The 21,067-nt window shown below is 38.5% G+C and overlaps 2 protein-coding genes across 3 annotated transcripts in view; both read right to left on the reverse strand.

Annotated features, from left to right (window-relative positions):
- Positions 1-17,097, reverse strand: part of ttc28 (tetratricopeptide repeat domain 28) — a 54,220-nt gene extending 37,123 nt beyond the window's left edge. Inside the window, exons 1-2 of the mRNA XM_055153687.1 lie at positions 16,861-17,097; positions 14,188-14,547 (exon numbers count right to left, since the gene is read on the reverse strand). Of these exons, the coding sequence (XP_055009662.1) occupies positions 14,188-14,547; positions 16,861-16,890 (390 nt within the window). The 5' untranslated portion in view covers positions 16,891-17,097. The remainder of the gene's footprint in view (positions 1-14,187; positions 14,548-16,860) is intronic.
- A 601-nt stretch (positions 17,098-17,698) lies between these two features.
- Positions 17,699-20,330, reverse strand: pla2g3 (phospholipase A2 group III). 2 transcript variants are annotated; one of them, XM_055153734.1, is made up of 7 exons: positions 19,670-20,330; positions 19,455-19,575; positions 19,244-19,378; positions 18,892-19,175; positions 18,672-18,801; positions 18,241-18,351; positions 17,699-18,142 (listed from the first exon to the last, which is right to left on the reverse strand). In XM_055153734.1, exons 1-7 carry the CDS (start codon positions 20,151-20,153, stop codon positions 17,905-17,907), a joined length of 1,503 nt encoding a protein of 500 aa, XP_055009709.1. In that variant the 5' UTR covers positions 20,154-20,330; the 3' UTR covers positions 17,699-17,904. The 2 variants fall into 2 exon arrangements, with proteins under 2 accessions (XP_055009709.1, XP_020777346.1); XM_020921687.2 differs by having other exon boundaries at positions 19,455-19,587; positions 19,670-20,329.
- Positions 20,331-21,067: the final 737 nt, after the last annotated feature.

Below are 21,067 nucleotides of genomic sequence, written 5' to 3' on the forward strand. Positions count from 1 at the left end.
TCACATTGAGAGACACAAGAGCCCGTACGTTCCACTAAAGCTGCCGGTGGAGTCGCCTTCGCGCGTTGACACGCGGCTGTGGTTTCGCGAGGTGAAGTGTGAGCAGATCGTCACTCGTCAGGTGAAAACAAATTCCGACGTTTAACTGAACCCCAACAGTGACGTACGTCGTTCATCACACATAATTTGAACAAATTCACGTTCAAGTTCTTGATTTACAAAAGTGTTTGCGTTCAGTTCAAAGTTCACTGAAAAATGAACGTGTTCAATGAACGCGTTCTTTTGAACTCGTTCATGCACAACACTGGTGGTCCACTCATATATACGCACTATGGAATGTACATTTATTTAACATACAAGTATAAGGAAAAAGGTGATGTAATATTTATTTGAGGTCAACTTTTTCTTTTGTGAGTGTGTATTGAAACACTTTTCAATATGTATCTATTAGTCCATGACTGGAAGACTGATGATGCCTGTGTGAAATATACAGACTGTTTGAGAAGTATGTCTCAGGGACAAAGCTGAAGAATGTGTCAGAATGACACTCATGGAGACACATTACAGTTGTGGTCAGCGCACTAAGAATTCCTTTGTGCATTTTTTATCAGCATCAGCTTAGGTTGTTCTAGGCAGTAGAAAACACTGTGCACAATGTGCTAGGGTGAGGAAGTTTGGGATAACTGATTGTAATTAGCTCTATATGAACACTGACTTCATTTATTTCATTATACGCCAATAAAATGGGTCTTGCTCAGATATGCCATGGAGCTGAGAACAGGAATACAAAACGCATTAAGACACAACAAAGTCCAAGCACTCAAAAAAATAAATACATAAAAGTTGCACGATGAAAAATACAGTTAACAGACCTTTAAAAATGCAAAGGCTTCCTATACTTTGCATTTTGTGAAAATCCATTATAGCTATAACACTCTGCTGTATAAGAAGGGGGACGGGAGGGTGTGTTCCAACTACAGGGGAATCACACTCCTCAGCCGCCCCATACTGGAGAGGAGAAACCGGCCGATAGTCGGACCTCGGATCCAGGAAAAGCAGTGTGGTTTTCATCCTGGTCCTGGAACACTGGACCGGCTCGGGTGCTTGAGGGTTCATGGGAATATGCCCAACCAGTCCACATGCGCTTTGTGGATCTGGAGAAGGCATTCAACCGTGTCCCTCGTGATGTCCTGTGGGGGGTGCTCTAGGAGTATGGGGTTCGGAGCCCTTTGCTAAGGGCTGTCCGGTCCCTGTATGACCGGAGCAGGAGCTGTGTTTGCATTGCCGGCAGTAAGTCAGACCTGTTGGGCAGCATGCTGGACTCAGCCAGGGCTGCCCTTTGTCACTGGTTCTGTTCATTGTATTTATGGACAGAATTTCTAGGTGCAGTCAGGGGCCAGAGGGGAGCCGGTTTGGGGACCACAGGATCTAATCTCTGCTGTTGGCAGATGATGTCCTGATGGCTTCATCAAGCCAGGACCTGCAATGTGCACTGGAGAGGTTTGCAGCAAAGTGTGAAGTGGCTGGGATGAGGATCAGCTCTTCCAAGTCTGAGGCCATGATTCTCACCTGAAAAAAGGTGGCTTGTTATCTCTGGGTGGGTGGGAAGGCCCTGCCTCAAGTGGAGGGGTTTAAGTATCTCAGGGTCTTGTTCACGAGCAAGGGGAGGATGGAGAGTGAGATTGACAGGCAGATTGCTGCAGCGTCTGCAGTAATGCGGTCACTGTATCGGACTGTTGTGGTGAAGAAGGAGCTGAGCCGAAAGGCAAAGCTCTCGATTTACTGGTCAATCCATGTGACTACCCTCACGTATGGTCATGAGCTCTGGGTAATGACCGAAAGGACAAGATCACAGATACAAGCGGCCAAAATTAGTTTCCTCTGCAAGGTGGCTGGGGGCTCGCTTAGAGACAGGGTGAGGAGTTCAGTCACAGAGGAGGAGCTCAGAGTAGAGCTGCTGCTCCTCCACGCCAAGAGGAGCCAGCTGAGGTGGCTCGGTCATCTGTTCCGGATACCTCCTGGGCGCCTTCCTTGGGAGATGTTCTGGGCATGTCCCACTGGAAAAAGGCCCCGGGGAAGACCCAGGACACGCTGGAGGGAACCTGGCCTGGGAACGTCTCAGGATCCCCCCAGAGGAGCTTGAGGAAGTGTTTGGGGTGAAGGAAGTTTGGGATTCCCTGCTTAGACTGATGCCCCCGCGACCCAGCACCAGATAAGCGGAAGAAAATGGATAGATGGACGGATGGACAAAAATGCAACGCCATTGGGTAGTCCTGGTTCTTTACTCTGGGCACATATTTGTGCTCGTCCAGGCAATCTCTCATGTCTCTCTTTTCGAGCGGCCAACATAGGAAAAAACCTTCTCGACGATATATAACATTAGTATTAAAATTAGTGAAATGATTTTGTGTGAATTATTTATTACTGTGTACATTCATGAATGTTTTTGTTTGTAGGACATTTGGACTATGAAGACAGTTCAAACATTTAAATGTGCCAGTAGGATTTTGCAATCAGGTTTTATATTCTGGAGGAAGGTAAGAATTTATCATCTGGCCTTGAAAATTTAGAACATGTCTAAAAGAAAATAAAGGTGGTTCAGGGAAGACCTTGCTTAATGCAGGGTCACTTAAGAGTGTAGACCAATTGTCCTTAACGATATTTTTGATTTGTTCAGCACAAGTATTGTAAGTGGTAACAAACACAGGGCGAGATAGCTCTTTGGACCTCACTGTAGTGTTCTAAAGTGGCCCAATCAAGAGACTGAGCCCTGTCACAGTCGTCCCTGACCACTGTAGCCTGGTAGCCTCTATCTAGGAACCTGACATAGCCTCTGCCTGCTCTAGGAAGTCCTCTTCCCGATTACAAAGCTTAACATCCCTTATGGGCAGTTTCAAAGTCTATGTCACACTTGTAATCAGGAAACGGACTTTCAAAGGTTATATACAAAATTGCTTAATGTTAATTGATTCAAGAAAAAAAGTTAAGGATATTTATGCTAAGGATATTTATAAATCCATGGCTAAAGACAAATAGCATCTTTATGGTTCAAAGATGGATAAAAAGTAATAAATCAGCTCTAATGATGACATATGAGGAAATATTTCAAAGAAGCCCATAATAAGATAAACCCAAAGTATGATGTAATTGAAACCACCTATAATTACATCTAGGATTGTAGAAAAATATTGAGACCCAGATACTAATCAATATTACAACTAGAATTGCTTTAAGCAGCCTGGTCTTGAATAAGGGTCACCAAACTTTTTTCTGTGGGGGTCACATTATTGCTCTAGGGGCCACGTTATCGCTCCTGACTGATATTAGACAAACTGCACAGTTATTACAGTGAACAAAAAAATAATCAATCATCTACTGTTCTTTAAAAACTCTGCGCTCTCTGTCAACGTTTCGTACTTTACCACGAGCCATTTTGCTGGCTTTAACTGCACTAGAGTACTCTGCGTGTGCGTTGACTGTCACAGTTTGATCTCGAGCTGGTTAGGTGATGAAAATTCAGCAGCAAATGTAAAGACGTCATATAATTATCCATCCATTTTCGTCCGCTTATCCGGGGCCGGGTCGCGGATAATTATTTAAATATAAATATAAATACTTTATATAATCATCTTTTTCATCATACTTTTTTAAGTGAAAATATCAATAAAATACAAGATGCAGATATGTTATTATTTGCCAAAAAGTAATTTAAAGTAAAATAGGCCATGACAACTTTTGAGGAATGCTTTATACGGCCAGTTCAAATGATGGGGGGCAGAGGGGCTGGGGAGCAGGTCAAAGGAACGTGGCGGGCCGCGGTCGGCTTTGTCAGGTGAGAGTCGCGCAATGTCGATGACGAGGACTCACCTCCCACCCCCCCGTACGGTGTCCTGGTTTTGACAAATGCAAATATGGTCACACTAACCTGTATTCCACCGAGTCCTGTCTTTTAATCCTACAGAAATTGACCGCATCGGCGCACAAGAGCTGTAGGTTTATCTTCGCTGAGTTTATGCAAATTAGTGATGCGGTTTTAAGTTTAGTTTCTGTGAGAGTTGCGCAAAATTGAATTAAACACATTATAATGTCAAACGGATTGATGTGGCTCTAGAGTCGTTATGGTTTATATGTCGTAAAGTTGAATTTATTTATGCAGATTAGTAGTGCAGATAGTAATAATAATGATGATCATTTTAATATAAAAACGTTAATGATTAATCGATAATCGATCGTTAATTCTTCCGACGATCGATTAAGAAAATTTCATCGAATGCCCATCCCTAATACTGACAGCCTATGTTGCCTTCATATTTGGCTTATATAAGGCTTTTAAGTTTTTGCAGCTCCAGGCAGGTATGTTTTTTGTTTTTTTGGGCCAATATGGCTCTTTGAACATTTTGGGTTGCCGACCCCTGTTCTAGATGTTGGTAGAAGAGCAAGCGAGGTCAAAATATGGCCAAAATTTGATTGCTAGATTGAAAAACATTGACCTGATTGTATTAACTTAACCACATTCTTAAAAAATGGTGGTGCCCTTATGTTCAAAAACGTACCACAAATGCTCACCGTTTAGGTTTTAGAGTTTTTACTGTTGCAGACAGGTGTTGACTGGTACAAAAGAACAAAAAAAAGTGAAAGTAGTCTACGTGTTTCACAGGCTTTCATCACCCAAGGATCCTGAGGCAGTGCACATGTAGCTGTCAGGTTAGTATGATCCTGTAGTCTCAAAGTGAAATTGAGGGGAGTGTTCGACATGGTGTGAAGTAAGAAGTACTAGAGAGATACAGGGATATGCCACAATACAGGTATTCCATGTACATTCTTTTCATTCTTTCTTTCATTCCTTAGCACAATAGCTTGTGACTGGACTGATCAGCTCACAGAAACCTCAAGGTGAGAGGAAACTTTGGTCTTCTCACGATTACATTCAGGGCTCAAAGTCTTCTCTACTGACGACTAGGGGTATAGTGATCACTAATCTGGCTAATGAAAGTGTCATAACAGAGTGTCACAACAGAGGAACAAGCTGAGAAATCAACCTTGTAAAATTCAGTAGAGAGAAAAACATAGCCATCTTTTCCAGCCTAAAATGCACAAAGCGCTCCCTAAGCACGTTTGTCAGCTACACTACTTCAGTCTATTTTTGTTTTGGCTTGTTTGGGCACTTCACCTGTGGATTACACCCAAACCACAATGCTGCTCTGTGATCGTCCCGAACCACTGGTGGCCTGGGCCAATTTGCAACAATCATTGACTGGCTGGATGAATTTTTATGAGTTTGTGAACTCACAAAAATCTTATAGTGAGTAAAGTAAAAGCTAATTTTTTACATAATAAGAAGGAGATACTGCTGTTGCTGTTATTCTGAAATGCTAATCAAATCAAACGCAAATAATGATCATCCTTTGCAAAGTTCAATAAAGAAAAGGTACTTGTAAATAAAGCCATGTGCACCTGTCACTGTTCACTCACCTTTTTCCGGGGCTGCCATTTCATCATATTTAGATGACAGGTGAGGGGTGTCCGAAAAAAAGGGTGAACAACCTCAAAGTGCTAATCCTGCGTAAGGCATGGCTGGAGTAATCCATGGCACCAGCAAATACATTTCAAGTCTGAGATGCGAGCCTCTGAAGACAAAACTTGAAATATAGTAAAACAGGTAGAAAGTATCCTTGATATATACTCCCAAAAGTTACATTTCTCATCTCAGTTATACTCCAAAAACCTGGAGTTCAGGGAGAAAGATGCATGCCATGTAATAGCAGTAATCTCTCCAGTCTGCTACTGCAAAGGTATGGTCTCTGTGCTGCGGCTGCTGTCTGCTCCTATGAGCCCCAACAAACAACACTACTCTACACCTCCAGCTCCAGCCTCCCCTCCCACTTGCTCTCTCTCACACATGCACACAGGCACACATACACACACGCACGCACACATGCGCACACACGCGCACACACGCGCACACACGCGCACACACGCACACACACCCACACACCCACCACAAGATAGCACTTCACATTTAGATTTCCCAAGATTGCAAATTGGCCTTTTATATTAATTAGATTAATACTCACTAAAACTACAGTATGTAACTTTTCTGGTGGAGGGTCTATTACCTGCTTGTCTCAGTGGATACAGATAATGATTATTATATTATGTTATTTGTTTGGAATATTCCACAGTGTGGCATTACTGTTATCTGTCTTCATAGAGATAAGCAGGTGGCACTGCTAGGCCAAGAAACAGATCAGATCTGTGGGGAGGTGAACCTTTTCTAATTATCCTTTATTGGAATGCTGTCTATATATGTTAGAGTTACATCGATTTCACTTAAGAGTGAGTAGTAGTTAAACACAAAAATAGCAAATAATGTAAATATTTAAATTGAATGAAAACAAAAGCTTTGTGGTACCCAACACTCCTGAGTCCATCTCAGTGTCAGGAGGAAACTAGAGCTCTTTGAAATTGGAGCTGCTGTATTATAGGGGATCATAGGGCTCTGAGAATGGAGCCTCCACAAGACTAGACACAACAGAGAACAGAGAAGGATCTCATGCAAAGTAAACTGAATTTGAATTACATTTATACCAACAAACAGAAGTATTTCTTGAACACACTAAAATCTAATTTGACACCAGCCTACTGTGTTATTAAAATTCACAGTTAACAAAATGTGATAGTTCTGTTACTGAGTGTCCATCCTAGAACCAAGGACATATATAATAATACAATAATAATGCATTAGTCTTATATAGTACTTTTCCAGACCATGCATTATTTCACTCCATACAGTTAAGTTACTATTAGTCACAGCTGCCGTGGGCAAATTGAAAGTGAGACTTAAAATCTGTGCAACTGGCCCCTCCAACCACCACCAACACTGTCCAAAGAGCACAGCGACAGTATACTAAGCTATACTATACTGTAATAATTTGTCTATCACTACACGTCACCAGCTTTTAGTCTGAAAATTAATGCCTGAAGTCTAACAGTGCATGGTGGAAGAAGAACTCAGTTACTATCGCCTTTCATATTCAGCTATGTCTACAATAAATGCACAGCAAAAATTGTAGTTTTTAAATCAAAACTTAAATATAATAAAGTAGTCATCAAATATACAATTTATAAGTAAAGAACATGCGCATGGAAATAGTTAACACAGCAATGCCAGTTATCTATTATCTTGCCGACATATTAAACACTACAGCGATTTCTGTGATTGAACTATTAAAGATAAATGAGCCTTTTGCTGTGATGCTTGGACTTTGGTTTCAAGAGCAACCTGAAGATCAAGCACTTTCACAATGATGTAATGCAGTTGTAACATTCAGAAACAGGTAAACGCAGAGAAAGACTTTTGTTAATGCTCCTCTCCTGATCAAACACTCCCTATAGGAGATATTACATGTGACAGGGAATAATTTTGAATATTCAAACAACTTGATACTGAATATACACATCTTAATTAGCAACTTGTTACGTAATGATGATATTTAACTGATATGAATGTAGAGGGATGGCAACATGGTTGGGGTTGCATATTGTATCCGACTGATGATGTTTAGTACATAAACCTGATGCAGGCAAAAATCTGATTAACAATCCTTACAGCAATGTTGTGATCTATATAAAGATCACTATATTTTAAATGCAAGCTGAATGTTTCTGTAATTCTGTAAGATCTGGTTTATAATTCAATATCACAAAGTTAGTGCAATATAGCTCTTAAACAATACACCATAAAGCAGATCAGCGACCTGAACCTTGGGCTTCAATTTGGCTTCAGTGTTTTGTGATAGCCTGTCACTAAGCCCTGACCCTAATCCTGAAGAAAATGTGTACATAGATCTGAAAATAGGTTAGTCCATGGAATGTGTCAAAAAGTATTAAGAACATATTAATTCATTAATTCAAATATAGTATCATTTTCAATAAAATAGGCATGGGTTTGTGATTTTTTAAGACTACATGCATGTAAAACTGAAGATTGATGTTGGACTCAACACAGTGGGAATCTAACATCTAAGACAGAATGATCCAGAGAGCTAAGGTTTGCTCTTAATTCTACTATTTTCTCACATTACGGTGCTGTCAAGTCTTCGGTCTCCAAGTCGGAGCTTAATGTTAGTCTTCTGTACAAGTGCTTCACCGTTCAGAGAGAAAGTGTATAGGAATCAGATTCAGTACAAAACTGGACTGCAGTTTTGGTTTTCAGTGTCCTGAATTATACTTTTAAATCATATGGCCAATCTCAGCAATTCACAAGAAGATGTTTAGCAATTCCAAGTTTGTGGTGTATTTACACTTCTGTCTGTGTTTCTGTGCTGCGTTTTAATGTCTCTTTATGTAATGCCTTAGGATTGGCTAATGTTACAAGCACTATGCACCAAAAATATATATATATATATTTGATCTTGGAGTGAGTACTGTCCACAGATTTAGGATCAATATGCAACATGATAATCTACAATATGTTTAAGTTTATCACTAAATACCAGAAAGGGCTGTTTTAAATGTGTAGAGCCCAACACCATATGTGTGGGTATTCAAGATGAGACAGTTCTATCTGTTTGACCAAGCGTGTTGATCTTAAATCAGAGGCAGAGATTTCTCGCAGTGTATCAATAATGCAGCAGATCTTCTAGCATGGGTTAGCATTATTTGTTTATGCTCATGGCTGGTGCCAAGCTCATTGTTTTTTCATGAAAACATTAAACTGCATATTTACAACCTGAGAGATGAAACACACAAAGAAAGCAACTGGAAATCGCATATAAGTTAGAACACATCTAAAATGCCATTTAAGCTAAAATAAATGTATACTGAATTGTAAAGTTTAAAGTTAAAAGTAGTTTTAAACAATAGACAAAATGTGATCAAGAGAACATTATCACGGCATCTGTACAAGTACAAGTATGAACAATATCATGTGCTCATGAGTCCAACAGGGAAAAGAAGGGGGCTATGTAAAAACAAACAGTAAACTGTATGTATTCATTATATGAAATATATATTTTTTATATATTTTTTGATTGGATTATATTAGAATAAAAATATTATAAAACAGCAAATGAGTGCTCATGCTCTTACGATTTGTTCTTCTCAAAATGTTTTACCAAATTGCCAGCTAATGGATCTGTTAATCACACTTATGTTGTCTGACCATGGTAAACCTGAATCACTTTGTTTCACTGTTTGGGCAATGGCAATAGGCATTTGCATTGAAGGGCCCTCATCCACTTGCAGCTTTAATTTAGTCTGTATTTACACCACATTTCGACAGCAATGACAGAAAGGCATCTTTAATGCTATTTCTATTTTTGTGTGTGAGCGCTATAAGCCCTTGATCATAGCCACAACATGTAAAGTAATTTTGATAGACCGCATTATATCATCAACATGGCCACTGAACACACACCTGGGCATTAATGAATGTGGCTTCATGCTGGTGCCTGTTCACTAGTCTGGAAAACATGGCTTTACTCAATCAGTTCAACTAAATAACTTCACAGACTCTACTATAATTAAACACTTGCAACAACAATTAAATGATTTTAAACTAATTATACAGGTATGTTGCTTTTAGTCTGGAGCTGCATGAGCCAAAAGGCTTAATGCATGTCTGCACACACAATTGCTTTTGTATGCAACCTAACCATAATTATCTAAATCCTTTAATCAAATTATAAAAAATAAGACAAAATTACACATTCTGAACAATACTGAATTTTGAATTAAGTATGTTATGCTGTTTCTGTTATTCATATTGTCTAGATGTGTTGATGAACTCAGTTCAGATCAGTGGCCTGCATTATGTCACAAAGATCTGATTTTTCTATTCTTATCTTATTCAATTAACACTGACTCAGCAAGTGTTCACTTATGACACGGTTTATATATTTATAGTTATTATACAAGTCGAGGTTTGTACAGTATGAATACACACTATATTTAACCATGTGTGGACTTAAAGGTCCAGGTGTAAAATCCCTCAGTCCTTCAGGTACAATCCATGGCAAAAGTAGAAATTAAATTTGTGAACTGGACAAAAGTTTATTTTTATTTAAACTATATAAACTTTTGTTCAGTTGACAAATTGAATTTCTCCTTTTGCCTTAAAGGTGGGTTGTGTAACTTTTCTGGTGGCATTTCTGTCAATGCTGAATGATGCTTTTCTCCATGGAGATGTTATTGCTTTCTCTGGAATTGTTCACAGTACGGTATTAAATTATTCTATCTTCATGGACACCAGACCAAGTTACAGGTCAGATCTTTGGAGAGACAAACCTGTTCAGTTAGAATGCCTGTTTTTCTGGCAATTTTTGAGCTATACAACCACCTGGATTGAATAAATGTAAGACAGCGCTGTTTAATGTTATAGTATAGAATATCCCAGGCAGAGCAATGACATTCATAGAAACAAGGAGATGAAGGACCCTCAACCAAAAAGTTACACAGTGCATCTGTAAAAGCTTCCACAGTGACACAGGTGGCAGTTTGCTCAACTCCTTCATTCCAGTATATTGGGTTAATGAGGCTGGTGGGAGGTTCCCCTCTCCCACGGGACACATCTGAAGGTCATATTTAGCCTACTCACTAACACTGAAAATAATGGGAGAGCTGATAAGGAGGTGCTAATGAAAGGTTTGACAATTTCACACCTTTTTTCAACTTATAAATTACTTGTTGAAATTTGATCACCTTTGCTTGACATCAGATACAATAGAGCATTCACTAAAAAGCCACTCATTGCTTCCAATCTAAATCACACAGAGTTTTAGTAAAGACAATCCCAGCCTTTCACTTTCATTATCTTTCAGTGCTGTTTTAATTTTGTTTTCTGTGCAATTCTCTCCCCTCAGACAGCTTGGACACCCAACTGCAAACACCATAGGTGAGTTTTAATGACAGTGTAGTGTAGAAGCTGAGGAAAGACTGCATATCTCAATTAAAACCAAATAAAACAAGCTTACTTAACATACAGGTAAAATGATTAGAGCCTCTGTAGCCTGAGGGATGTAAACAGATACATCACAAGATAAATCTTTAAATGGCATGTAAAATAACAAGTCAAATAGTCATGTTTTACTACCAAGTATTGAGATCAGAAAAAGATTAAAACAATCTTGAATCTTAGAAATACTAGGTACCCTTGGAAGTCAAAAATGTTATGGTGGATTATGTAGAGGTTGTGTTATTTCATTGCACATAATGACAATAAGTGGAACCAGTGAAACATTTATTTATTTAGAACATATCTTTCTGAAGACTAGTGACTCTGTCAATGTGTCAGAGCTGCCCTCTAGTGGGTAGTGGGACAGCAGCACTGTATTTTTCCAACATCAGTCCACCAATGTCATGTTGTTGTTTTTTTTTTTTTTCTTAATATTAAACTGCAACTGCTTCACAAAGCTTCTCAAAATGTCAAAGTCAAAAGTAAAAAAAAAAAAAACCCAAACAAACAAACAATGAATCAGGCATTGACAATAACTGGATATAATCATCATTTAGGGTGTGACCACATGTAATATATCAAAAATATCAAAATTGTTTTTGTTTGAATGTCCTTTATAATATAAAAACTCAAAATGCTAAATATAAAAATGGAACAAACAAAGGAATACGTTTTAATTATGTGCTTTTGTGGGTTACAATTCATTCACTATTATCTGATAATTAAACCTCACTTCATCCAAGTTAAATTTTGGCAAATATCTGTTGAACTGACTTAATATGGTCTGAATATTGTTATATAGTCCTGAAAAATACTGACATTGACATATTGAGATTTTTGGCAATATCACCTACCTCTAATTGGAACTACTGTATGTTTATTTGATCTGATACACTTTTTTAAAATTTTAAAATGGATTTGTTTTTTCTGTCACATTTTGTAAATTATAAAAGTATCCTCAAAATGTACCCTATTCCCCCGCTTTCCTCACATGGTCACATAGTCCTTGTTAAGATCTGGATTAACCTACTGGCCTACTCTAAGGTCACCATTCTGAATACAGCATCTGCACAACCTCATGTCAACTCATATAAAAGAGCAGCTAAAACACATCTATGGGGGCATGTGTGCTGGCTGTTATTGGCAGGCTGACTTTAGTCTTGTGCATGTATGTGGATAATATCTGAGGAGTACAGGGTTAGAGTTTCTTAATTACAGGGGAAGCCTGAACACTGGGGCACACACTGTGTCCTTCAGTGTAAACAGCCAGGCTGCCATCAGTTTGGCCTCTCCTTTAATCAAAATCACTTCACTGATAATGGCTATAAATTCTCAACATATCCGTCTTAGTATATCAGCGTACAGTAATCAAGGGTTTGCTAATAACAGGACAACATACCCAGAACATTCAATAGTTACAATACTTTATAATACTAATTTATCATAAATCAAAGACAGGGTCAAAGACAGGGTCAAGTTTATAAAGATTAGGATTGCCAATGCCAAAGGTAAAGTATGCAACTTTCTAGTGGTGGCAGTGGCGTATCACCTGACTGATTCCATAGAAATAAAAAGAAAACTATACTTTGGAACTTTCTCCATGTTCTTAGATATGTCTATGATGGAAACAAGCAGATGAAGGCCCTCCACCACACCAAATAAGAGTCAGGTTTGTGGAGATGCAAGTATGTTTACAGTATGGACATGTTTTTCAGTGCAATAAATACAATCAAAATGAAAAATCATTATTTTTTTTGTCTATTTTTGGGGAAGCTAAAAAAAAAAGAAAACTTTTGCTGCCTACCACAGTCAGAGGCAATGTAAAGCAGACATTCATTTTATTTAAGTTGAAGCCCACAAAAGAAATGTATAAAGATATGAGAATTTTTTTTTTATCTTATAGAAATAAACAACAGTTATGAAATAAGTAAGCAATCAGAGTTTATTAGCTAAATAAATGCACTTTTTTTTATTGACAAAAATACAATGAAGTGATATTTTATCAGAGCTTTGGAATGTGCCAAAAGAAAATGCCCCCTGTTCCCATGACCAAACTGCATTGATCTAGTGAGATGCAGTCTGTGCCGCTTGGCCCAACAGAGCAGTCGGCAGAGGTAGCAATAGGTCGAACAGAAAGCAAAAAGGGGAGTGAAAACAAAGCAGTGCCAAGTGAAAAGCAGAAAAAGCCCACTCAAGCTGAAGTAACTCTTACTCTGTTGCTTACACACACAGACTCTTGAAGTAGTTCATTATAAGTGAGCCCAATGCAATGATACGCCACACACAAGCAAACACACACACAGAGGAATGCTGCTTCTGGTATTGTCTTCAAGAGCAAAACTCCGGCCAAGGCTGTGCTTTGAAAAACAAAATAACAGCCGTGCACTCACACACTCCCGGGCAGCCCTTCCGTCCATTCTCCTCCACCGAGAGAGGAAGTGCAGAGGGACAAGCACAGCCCCAGTCGCCTAGCCAGGTCCACATTCTGCTTCCCCTCTGAATTACTTTAAACACCTAACATTAAAATGCTCTCTTTCTATTGAACAGCTAGAACTCTCGTTAACTAACCAATCGTAATTTGAATGGTTGCAATTACGTTATCGCAAAGGTTACATCTTTTTTAAACATAAAATGATGTAAACATTGTATTGTGTAGTCTGCAAAAGGCTAAATATCCCTATGATCTCATTTTATTATGTGTAAAAGTGCTATCCTGGTAGTGTAGAAGATCTAGATCGAGTTTCTCTAAATCTAGATCTTCTAATGTTAAGCAGTTCATATTTTAGATTTTTAGATTTTTGATGTGAACTTTGAACAGAATCCTACAGTTAAAATATCAATTGGAAATCTAATCACAATTCTACAAAGGTTTTATATAAAGTCTTTTTCCTTTGAACATTTTCAGCTATATAAAGCTATAACAGTGTGACAGGACTATACAGAAGAAAGGAAGGAAAAAAACAACTTCCTTCACTTTTTATCCTATTTTCTGGTGCCAAGAAACTCACACCTGGTTCTGAGCACGCTGACCTGTTGATGAACTTTCATTAGTGCAGCAGAGTGTGTTAAGGCTTTCACGGATCATACTAACAATTTAACAGCCATATTACTTTATGCTCTTATACTGAAATACAAAAAAAGTCCAGTTTTCCCACCCACTTCCATTTGCTGCACCTCTTTCATTACACTGGTGTTTGCCATGACACAAGGTTAGATGGAAGCCTGCCTCTTACCTTTGGCCATTTGGGGTTGATGAGTCGTGCCTTGATAGCGTCGTCCAGGGCAGTGCTGTACTGGCCAAGGCGGAGGTAGGCAGCGGAGCGGTTACTGTACAAGATGCAGTTTTGGGGGTCCGCAGAGAGGGCCTCGGTGTATAAACGAACAGCCAATGCATACTCCCCCTGTTGGCAAGCCTGGTTGCTGCGGCGGACTCTCTCAAGGAATTCAGCTTTGTTTAGGCCAAGACCAGGTGAGAACTGGGTATCAGGTTTTTTAACTGCAGAGGATGGAGACACTGGGGAGGAAGAGGATAAAGAGGGCGAAGGCTGGGCACCACTGGTCTTACTGTTGGAGCGGGAGCCAAAAAAAGAGAACTGCAGAAAATAAAAAACTAAATTTAGAATGAGAAATGGAATATTATTATAAGAAAGCATTTGCTATGTTTGTGATGCCTAAAGATCAAAAATCGTAATCTGATTTCTGGTGTTTATTGAAATGTTGATATTTGATATGAGTAATCTGCTTGTTCACACCTGTGCAGGTAGGGAAAAATATACCAAAAAGGGACTAATTAATGTAGCAAAGACAATAATGAAAAAAAAAAATTTACACTAGGTTAGGGTTAGAAAGTTGTTTAAAAATTATATATACTTTGCCTTCCAAATTATCAGATCCTTTTAATGATCAGATTTATTTTGTAAAAACACACCAGTTATTAGTGTGGTTATTCTCTTTATGTGTAAATGTATTTTGCTGTGAAAAAATTTTACCAAAGCAACATACATTGTATTTCGCTTTTTTCAGTGAGTTATTATTAGTAAAACAGTACAGTAAATATTTTATTATTACGGTGTCCTAAATTCCTCAGAGATATCAAGAAGGATAAAGCCAAAATTGAGCAAAAGTCTGTTCCTCTCATTGGTTTCCGTCACACCCGCACAAACTGCACACTGAGGTTAGTTTTTTGCAGCGGCGTTCCCCTCCCAGATCTGGTGTTTCCAAATTTGTCTTTTCACCAGAGTGCACACCAAGGCCTTCATTATCTCTCATTATTGCCTCTTTCTCTCTCCCTCACACACAATGTTTTTTTTATACATTTGAACAATGGCAATGGGATAGCTTAAAGTGCAATGTATGGCAGCTGCCATATTATTTAAGTAATAAAATTAACAGAGCTCATCAAACAAAACAAAACAAAATTCTTTGGCTTGTTCTGTGTTTTTACCATTTTGTCCAATATATTACAGCAGTTTCAGCACTCTATTATGAGAACAGACAGATTAGCTGGAAAAAAAAATTGTAATCGCTGGGAGTAATAATAGCAATTCATCGATTAATTTTTAAAACTGTAACGTTATAATGTCTGTTATTCATCACCTCTGTGATGTATCAACATTGCCATAATAAGGCATAAGACTTGATTATTTTGAAAACCGTTTCAATACATGAAATGTTTCTGTGTGGAAATATTTTGGTTTCCAGAATTAAAATGGCATTTGGACATAATCTACAGATCAGAGTTCATGAAATGAACATTGTCGTACCTTGTGTAATTTCACATTGCAAGTTAACACAGTATGGTTAAATGCATGTAGCATTATGTATGCCAGCATATTTTCTAATATTGCGGTACAACCTACTAAAGGTCCTATTAATCAATACTATGTTGAATTGTGTCAAAATCTGTGTTTTATAGCTAGGACATTTAAAATAATACAGGTATAAAAGTGATGCTATGGCAGTCTCTTAAATTATAAGGCATAACAATGGTTCTATATGTTTAAATTACAAAGCTCCAAGAGCATGTGGTCTACTACTTATCATCATATGGATGCCATTTTAGCTTAGCAGCATCTTACGCACACAAAAGACGCCTGACATAAGTAGACACTTGGATGAGCAGACAGCTTGTACTCACTCAACGTGATGCTGCCTCTGCTCTGACTGAACCTTACCAAGAGTGTCATGGTCATGACATATACCACTGACTAATGCACAGCTACTGTAGGGCCATAAAATCAGATGAGATCTGTATGGTGGAAAAACAATAGCAAAGGATCCATGCACACCCTGTCAAACACAGACTGAATTACAGTCTCTCTGGGTCAAAGCAAAAAAATAAGAATAAAATAAAATACTAAACTCTGGATAATGGAACTGAATTTATAGTGGCCTACTAAAGTAGCTTAAAATGCTCCACTGAACAAAGACAGTTTCGTATTACGTATAAAACAGAGAAGTGTCTCTCTGCACTTGTGATAATAAGAATAGTTCAGGGGTAAATGCTCTTTATGTTGAGCCACTATCATTATCTGACCCTTTTATTAGTGACAGTGACATACACATAGTAAAGTCACTTTTCCATTATTGTTTAGACAATCTGTTAGTGTCAGCTGTGAATGTTAACTTTTCTTTTGAGCAGAACCTGGCACAAACTTAAAGCATCTACTACTCCAAGTGTCCACCAGATGACATTGTTACCCGACTAAAGGTCTAAAAAGGAAAGTTATCATGAAAAATAACGGTGCAAAGTCAATAGGAAGAAAGACAGACTAGATTTGAATTTACTGCTAAGACAAACTGTTAAGGCAACAAAGAAACTAAGCGTATTAATGACTTATTCTAAATAGGTTACCATATTGTTAAACAAACTAACTAGTAGCCTGTAGGTTTTCGTGCCCATTTACCTTTTCTTTCTTAGCTCTTGGCTTCTCCATCGTTAACTTCAGTGACTGCTGCTCCAAACTTTCATCCCATACCAACAGTGAAGGAGGGTCGGAAAACACTGAGCCACGGGACACGGGACAAAAGCTTACTGCTAGCAACAACAACGACACTTCTGATGTTTGGGCTAATTAGCAATACTCCTACATTTCCCTTGTGTAAAGTTGGTCCGCATTAAGTGCGCCATGTTCCTAGTAGCGGAATGTGGGTCCGATGAGAGGCGGGGATCCGGTCCACAGCTCCAGACTTTAGCTCCAGACTTCAGCATAGGTTCAATTACTCCTCCTCGTGACATCACGAAGGGGTAGAGTTACCTGCGCGCTTTTATTACACAGATGCTCTTAACATGTATAGTGAAGAATGGACTTCACCACTGTACTCACATTGTATCCAACTTTATTATGAACATTTTAAAATAATAAATAAAAGGAATGAGTTTTATATATATATATATATATATATATATATATATATATATATATATATATATATATATATATATATATATATATATATATATATATATATATATATATATATATATATATATATATATATAATAACACAGGTTCAGAAGCTATAATAACATAGTAAGAAAATAAATTTATTTACATGTATTTACATTATTTTGGAGCAGAAATGGCAATACAGAGCTGTACATAGCATCTATTAACGTCTTAAATATTTACAAAGGCTGACATAAGAACAGACAGTAATGTGGTATGGGTGTTGTGACAGCACAGAAATAACTTTATTACTTAAATGATTATGGAATCTTTGGAAGGTATTTTAAACTCTGAAAACACAACATCACAGTATTTTCTATTATAGATTACAAAACATCCCACTGTCAGGATAAACAGTTCAGCGCACCGCAACCAAGTCAGTTATCTTGAAGACACAAGATCGAATTAAAGGGAAGATACCTAAGCTATTTCATGTAGGACTGTGTATTTAGTTTGCAGATTCTTTTGCATCCAACTCACAGCATGTGTAGTGCTTTATACTCATTCTTGTTTCTTTTTGTTAGTTTCCTTGGTGTGATTTCTTCTGCGTTTGTGGATTTGGGGCAACGCCATTCTGAGACACAGTCTGTGAAGTCTAGTAGATCTGTCTTTAGTGGCCTTATTCAGAGTTGGTCTCCTGACATTTAGTCTCATCGCCTGTAGATGGCGCTGCTCCTTCACATGTGCACTGCTGGTAGCCTCCTGAGAGAGTTGTGTACCAACCGCTACCACTTTGCAGCTGTGAGACCAAGCGGACAGAGACAGAGATTAAAGGATGTTTGACTGGAGCGGTGCCATGTAATTATATCAGAGCTTGTGCGTAAAGGGTTCACTAACATTTGTCCCGCCGTGCAGTCTTGTAACACAAAACAGGATTGAGAGACATGGTCCAACAGAAGAGTCTTAACTTCAGTCAGGGTCGGGTGAGCGGCCAAACTCTGGAATAATCTGCAAGGACAATAACAATAACTCTAAATAAATCTAAATAATATGCATAGTCACACCAGCACATCAACAACATGCATGAGAAGGCAGTACAAGCATTCTCACTCCTCAGATATAATCTAAATGCATCTGTGTTCAAATTTATAAAGCTTTGCTGCTGTGTCTTATGTAACTATGTGAATGAGTGGCCTAGTTCTGAGTTACAAAACATCACACCATGTCTGTGCACATACAAATCCACTCCAATCAGCCATAGGGTCACTGCAAGTAAATATTTACAATAGAGTTGAATTTATCTGTTTAAAACTAGAATTTTCTTTTACCTGTTGGTGCAGTTACAGTGGTACATTGTCCTTGGTTCATTGCTGTGAAAGCCATATTTCCTTTGCAGAGGAAGGATCCTATTCTCACATTCATCAAGATACTTGAAGACAGCACAAGACTTCTGCCTCTCTGGAAGATAAAAATACAAGGACAGGTTCAATGCGACCACACCACAAATTAAATTCAATACATGAAACAGATCTGTACATCATTGATTACCTGTAATATAAGCATCCGACAGTGGTACAGATTGTTTAGGCGCTCTTGTGGGTAATACAGTGGTAGCCCTCAGTGGTGTGTCTGTAGTTGGCATGATGGATATAGTCTGTGTGGGACTAGTAGACTCTAACATGATAGGGTAAAGTGGTTCTGTGATGTTGTAGACAGGAGTGGACATGGTGGTCATGTTGAGGCTAGTGCTATTCACATCTTCTAGTGTATCTGTCACATACAAGGTGGGAGCATGAACCTCAGCATAAAGAGCCATTTTGGTTTCTTTGCACCTACAATGAAAAAGTTAATTTCAGAAATATAATGGTCTGAATTACCATCAAACACTGTGAGAACTTACATCCCAAACCAGTTTCTCTCTGTACATTGTAGTCTGTATGAGAACTCAAAGCAGTGCATCTTGAGAAGATTGAAGAATGTGTAACCAACCACATCAGAAATGCTGTCCTGAGCTTCCTTTAGACAACTGCGAAATCTAGGAAATAATTTGAGCATCTTAAGCAACAAAGACAGTGGGTTAAAATAATATAGAAATTTGAATATGATTTTACCTGTTGTCACAGTCACAATGAGACATGGTGAAGATATTGCTGTTAAAGACTCCAAACTTGGAGTGAAAGGACAGAATGGTGTCTTGGCATTGGTCATGTTCACGGCAACATTTGTCTGTCCCTGAAAACACACCTACATATATAAGAAAATATTAAATTCAGGGATATATTATAAAACTGTAAAAACTATTGTAAAACAAAAATAAGTATCCTACCTAAATCTGAATACGATGGTGCCTTGTTCCCAGAGCCACACCACAGCGTTCCAGGGACAATGAAGCCACGCTTGACGCGCGGTTTAGACAGAGCATCTTGACTGGTGCTTCTAACTAGCCTTCTCTTGAAGCTGTGCTCTTCGTGGGGCGCGTTTTGCAGAGAATCCAGGGAGGTACATTGCTCATCAAACATATAGTCAAAACTCAAGTCTAGTTGGTGTGAAAATGCCTGCTTATTTTCCCGACACAAAGTAGTATACTTTCGAATGACTGTTTTGTTGTCGCTGAAGGAGCAGCTTTGCATTGTACCTGGTGATGACCAGATGCTGTGATAGAGCCGCAGAGACCCCCCTCCGTCTCCCCGCAAGAAACTGTAGTGCACTTCGCTGTTTGACAAAACTTTAGTCCATGTGCAAAGGAAGGATGCATTTGCTAAGCTGACTGTGAGGAGTGTCAAAGCGACCACCGGATAGACGTGCGTCATGGTGCGCGCGGCTGGAAACGCAGAAGACAGAACGCCTGAGAGGATGTTTTAAAATCCCTGTGTCTGTGGTGAAGACTGACAGAAAAGGGCAGATACCAAGCTGAGTTTGGTTTAAATAATAAACAAAAAGGGGAGGTGAGTTCCGGTGCGTAGATAAACTAGTTGTCTAAGGTCTAAAACGCATGGCGCATCATCAAGTAGTCACGTGATATTTGACAAGTTTCCATCAAATACTGCCTAAAGGCTTCAGTCTCTCCTGACAGGCACTCCTGACAGTGACCGTGACTCTATTGATCACAACTCCATATTACCACCGGCGTTATCAATCTGCAAATGTGACTAATGCAGACAGAGTGTACACTTAGTCTGAAAAGCCTTGCACAAAATGTCACTCAAAATAATATTTTATCTATTTAATTTAAGTATTTTATTTTATATTGTAAACAATCCACCGCATTGTGCAAAATGAATAATTTACAAATAATGTAGTCACGGAATCTGACTATTTTTAATGGAAGTGAGTGATATGTGAGAAAAAATCGAAAAAATCATTAACATTGTCTCGTGACATAGTAAATGGCAAACTGGCAAATTAACATGGTGACAAAGTCCATCTGTTTGAGTTGTGATCATATTTTTAAATATTAGTTTTATTTATTAATTTCTTTTGATCATAAAAAATTAGCAAAAGTTTAACAAGTCCACAAACTTTCACCTAGTTGGACAAAAGAGCACTTTTATCTCAGAAAGTTCAAAGTTCACGGTCCTTGCAGCTGCGTGTCGGTCTGAGCTGATTGGTCAAACCCTCGCCTGATTAAGACAAAGTTTGTGCCATGTCACTTTACAAATCATCACAAAGAAATGTGTCATACTGCATTGTTTATTATAGTATCTGATGTACAACATGGGGAGAA

This window comes from Boleophthalmus pectinirostris, unplaced genomic scaffold, assembly GCF_026225935.1.
Source record: "Boleophthalmus pectinirostris isolate CB_2022bp ecotype Guang Dong unplaced genomic scaffold, ASM2622593v1 HiC_scaffold_18, whole genome shotgun sequence".
Classification (NCBI taxonomy): domain Eukaryota; kingdom Metazoa; phylum Chordata; class Actinopteri; order Gobiiformes; family Gobiidae; genus Boleophthalmus; species Boleophthalmus pectinirostris.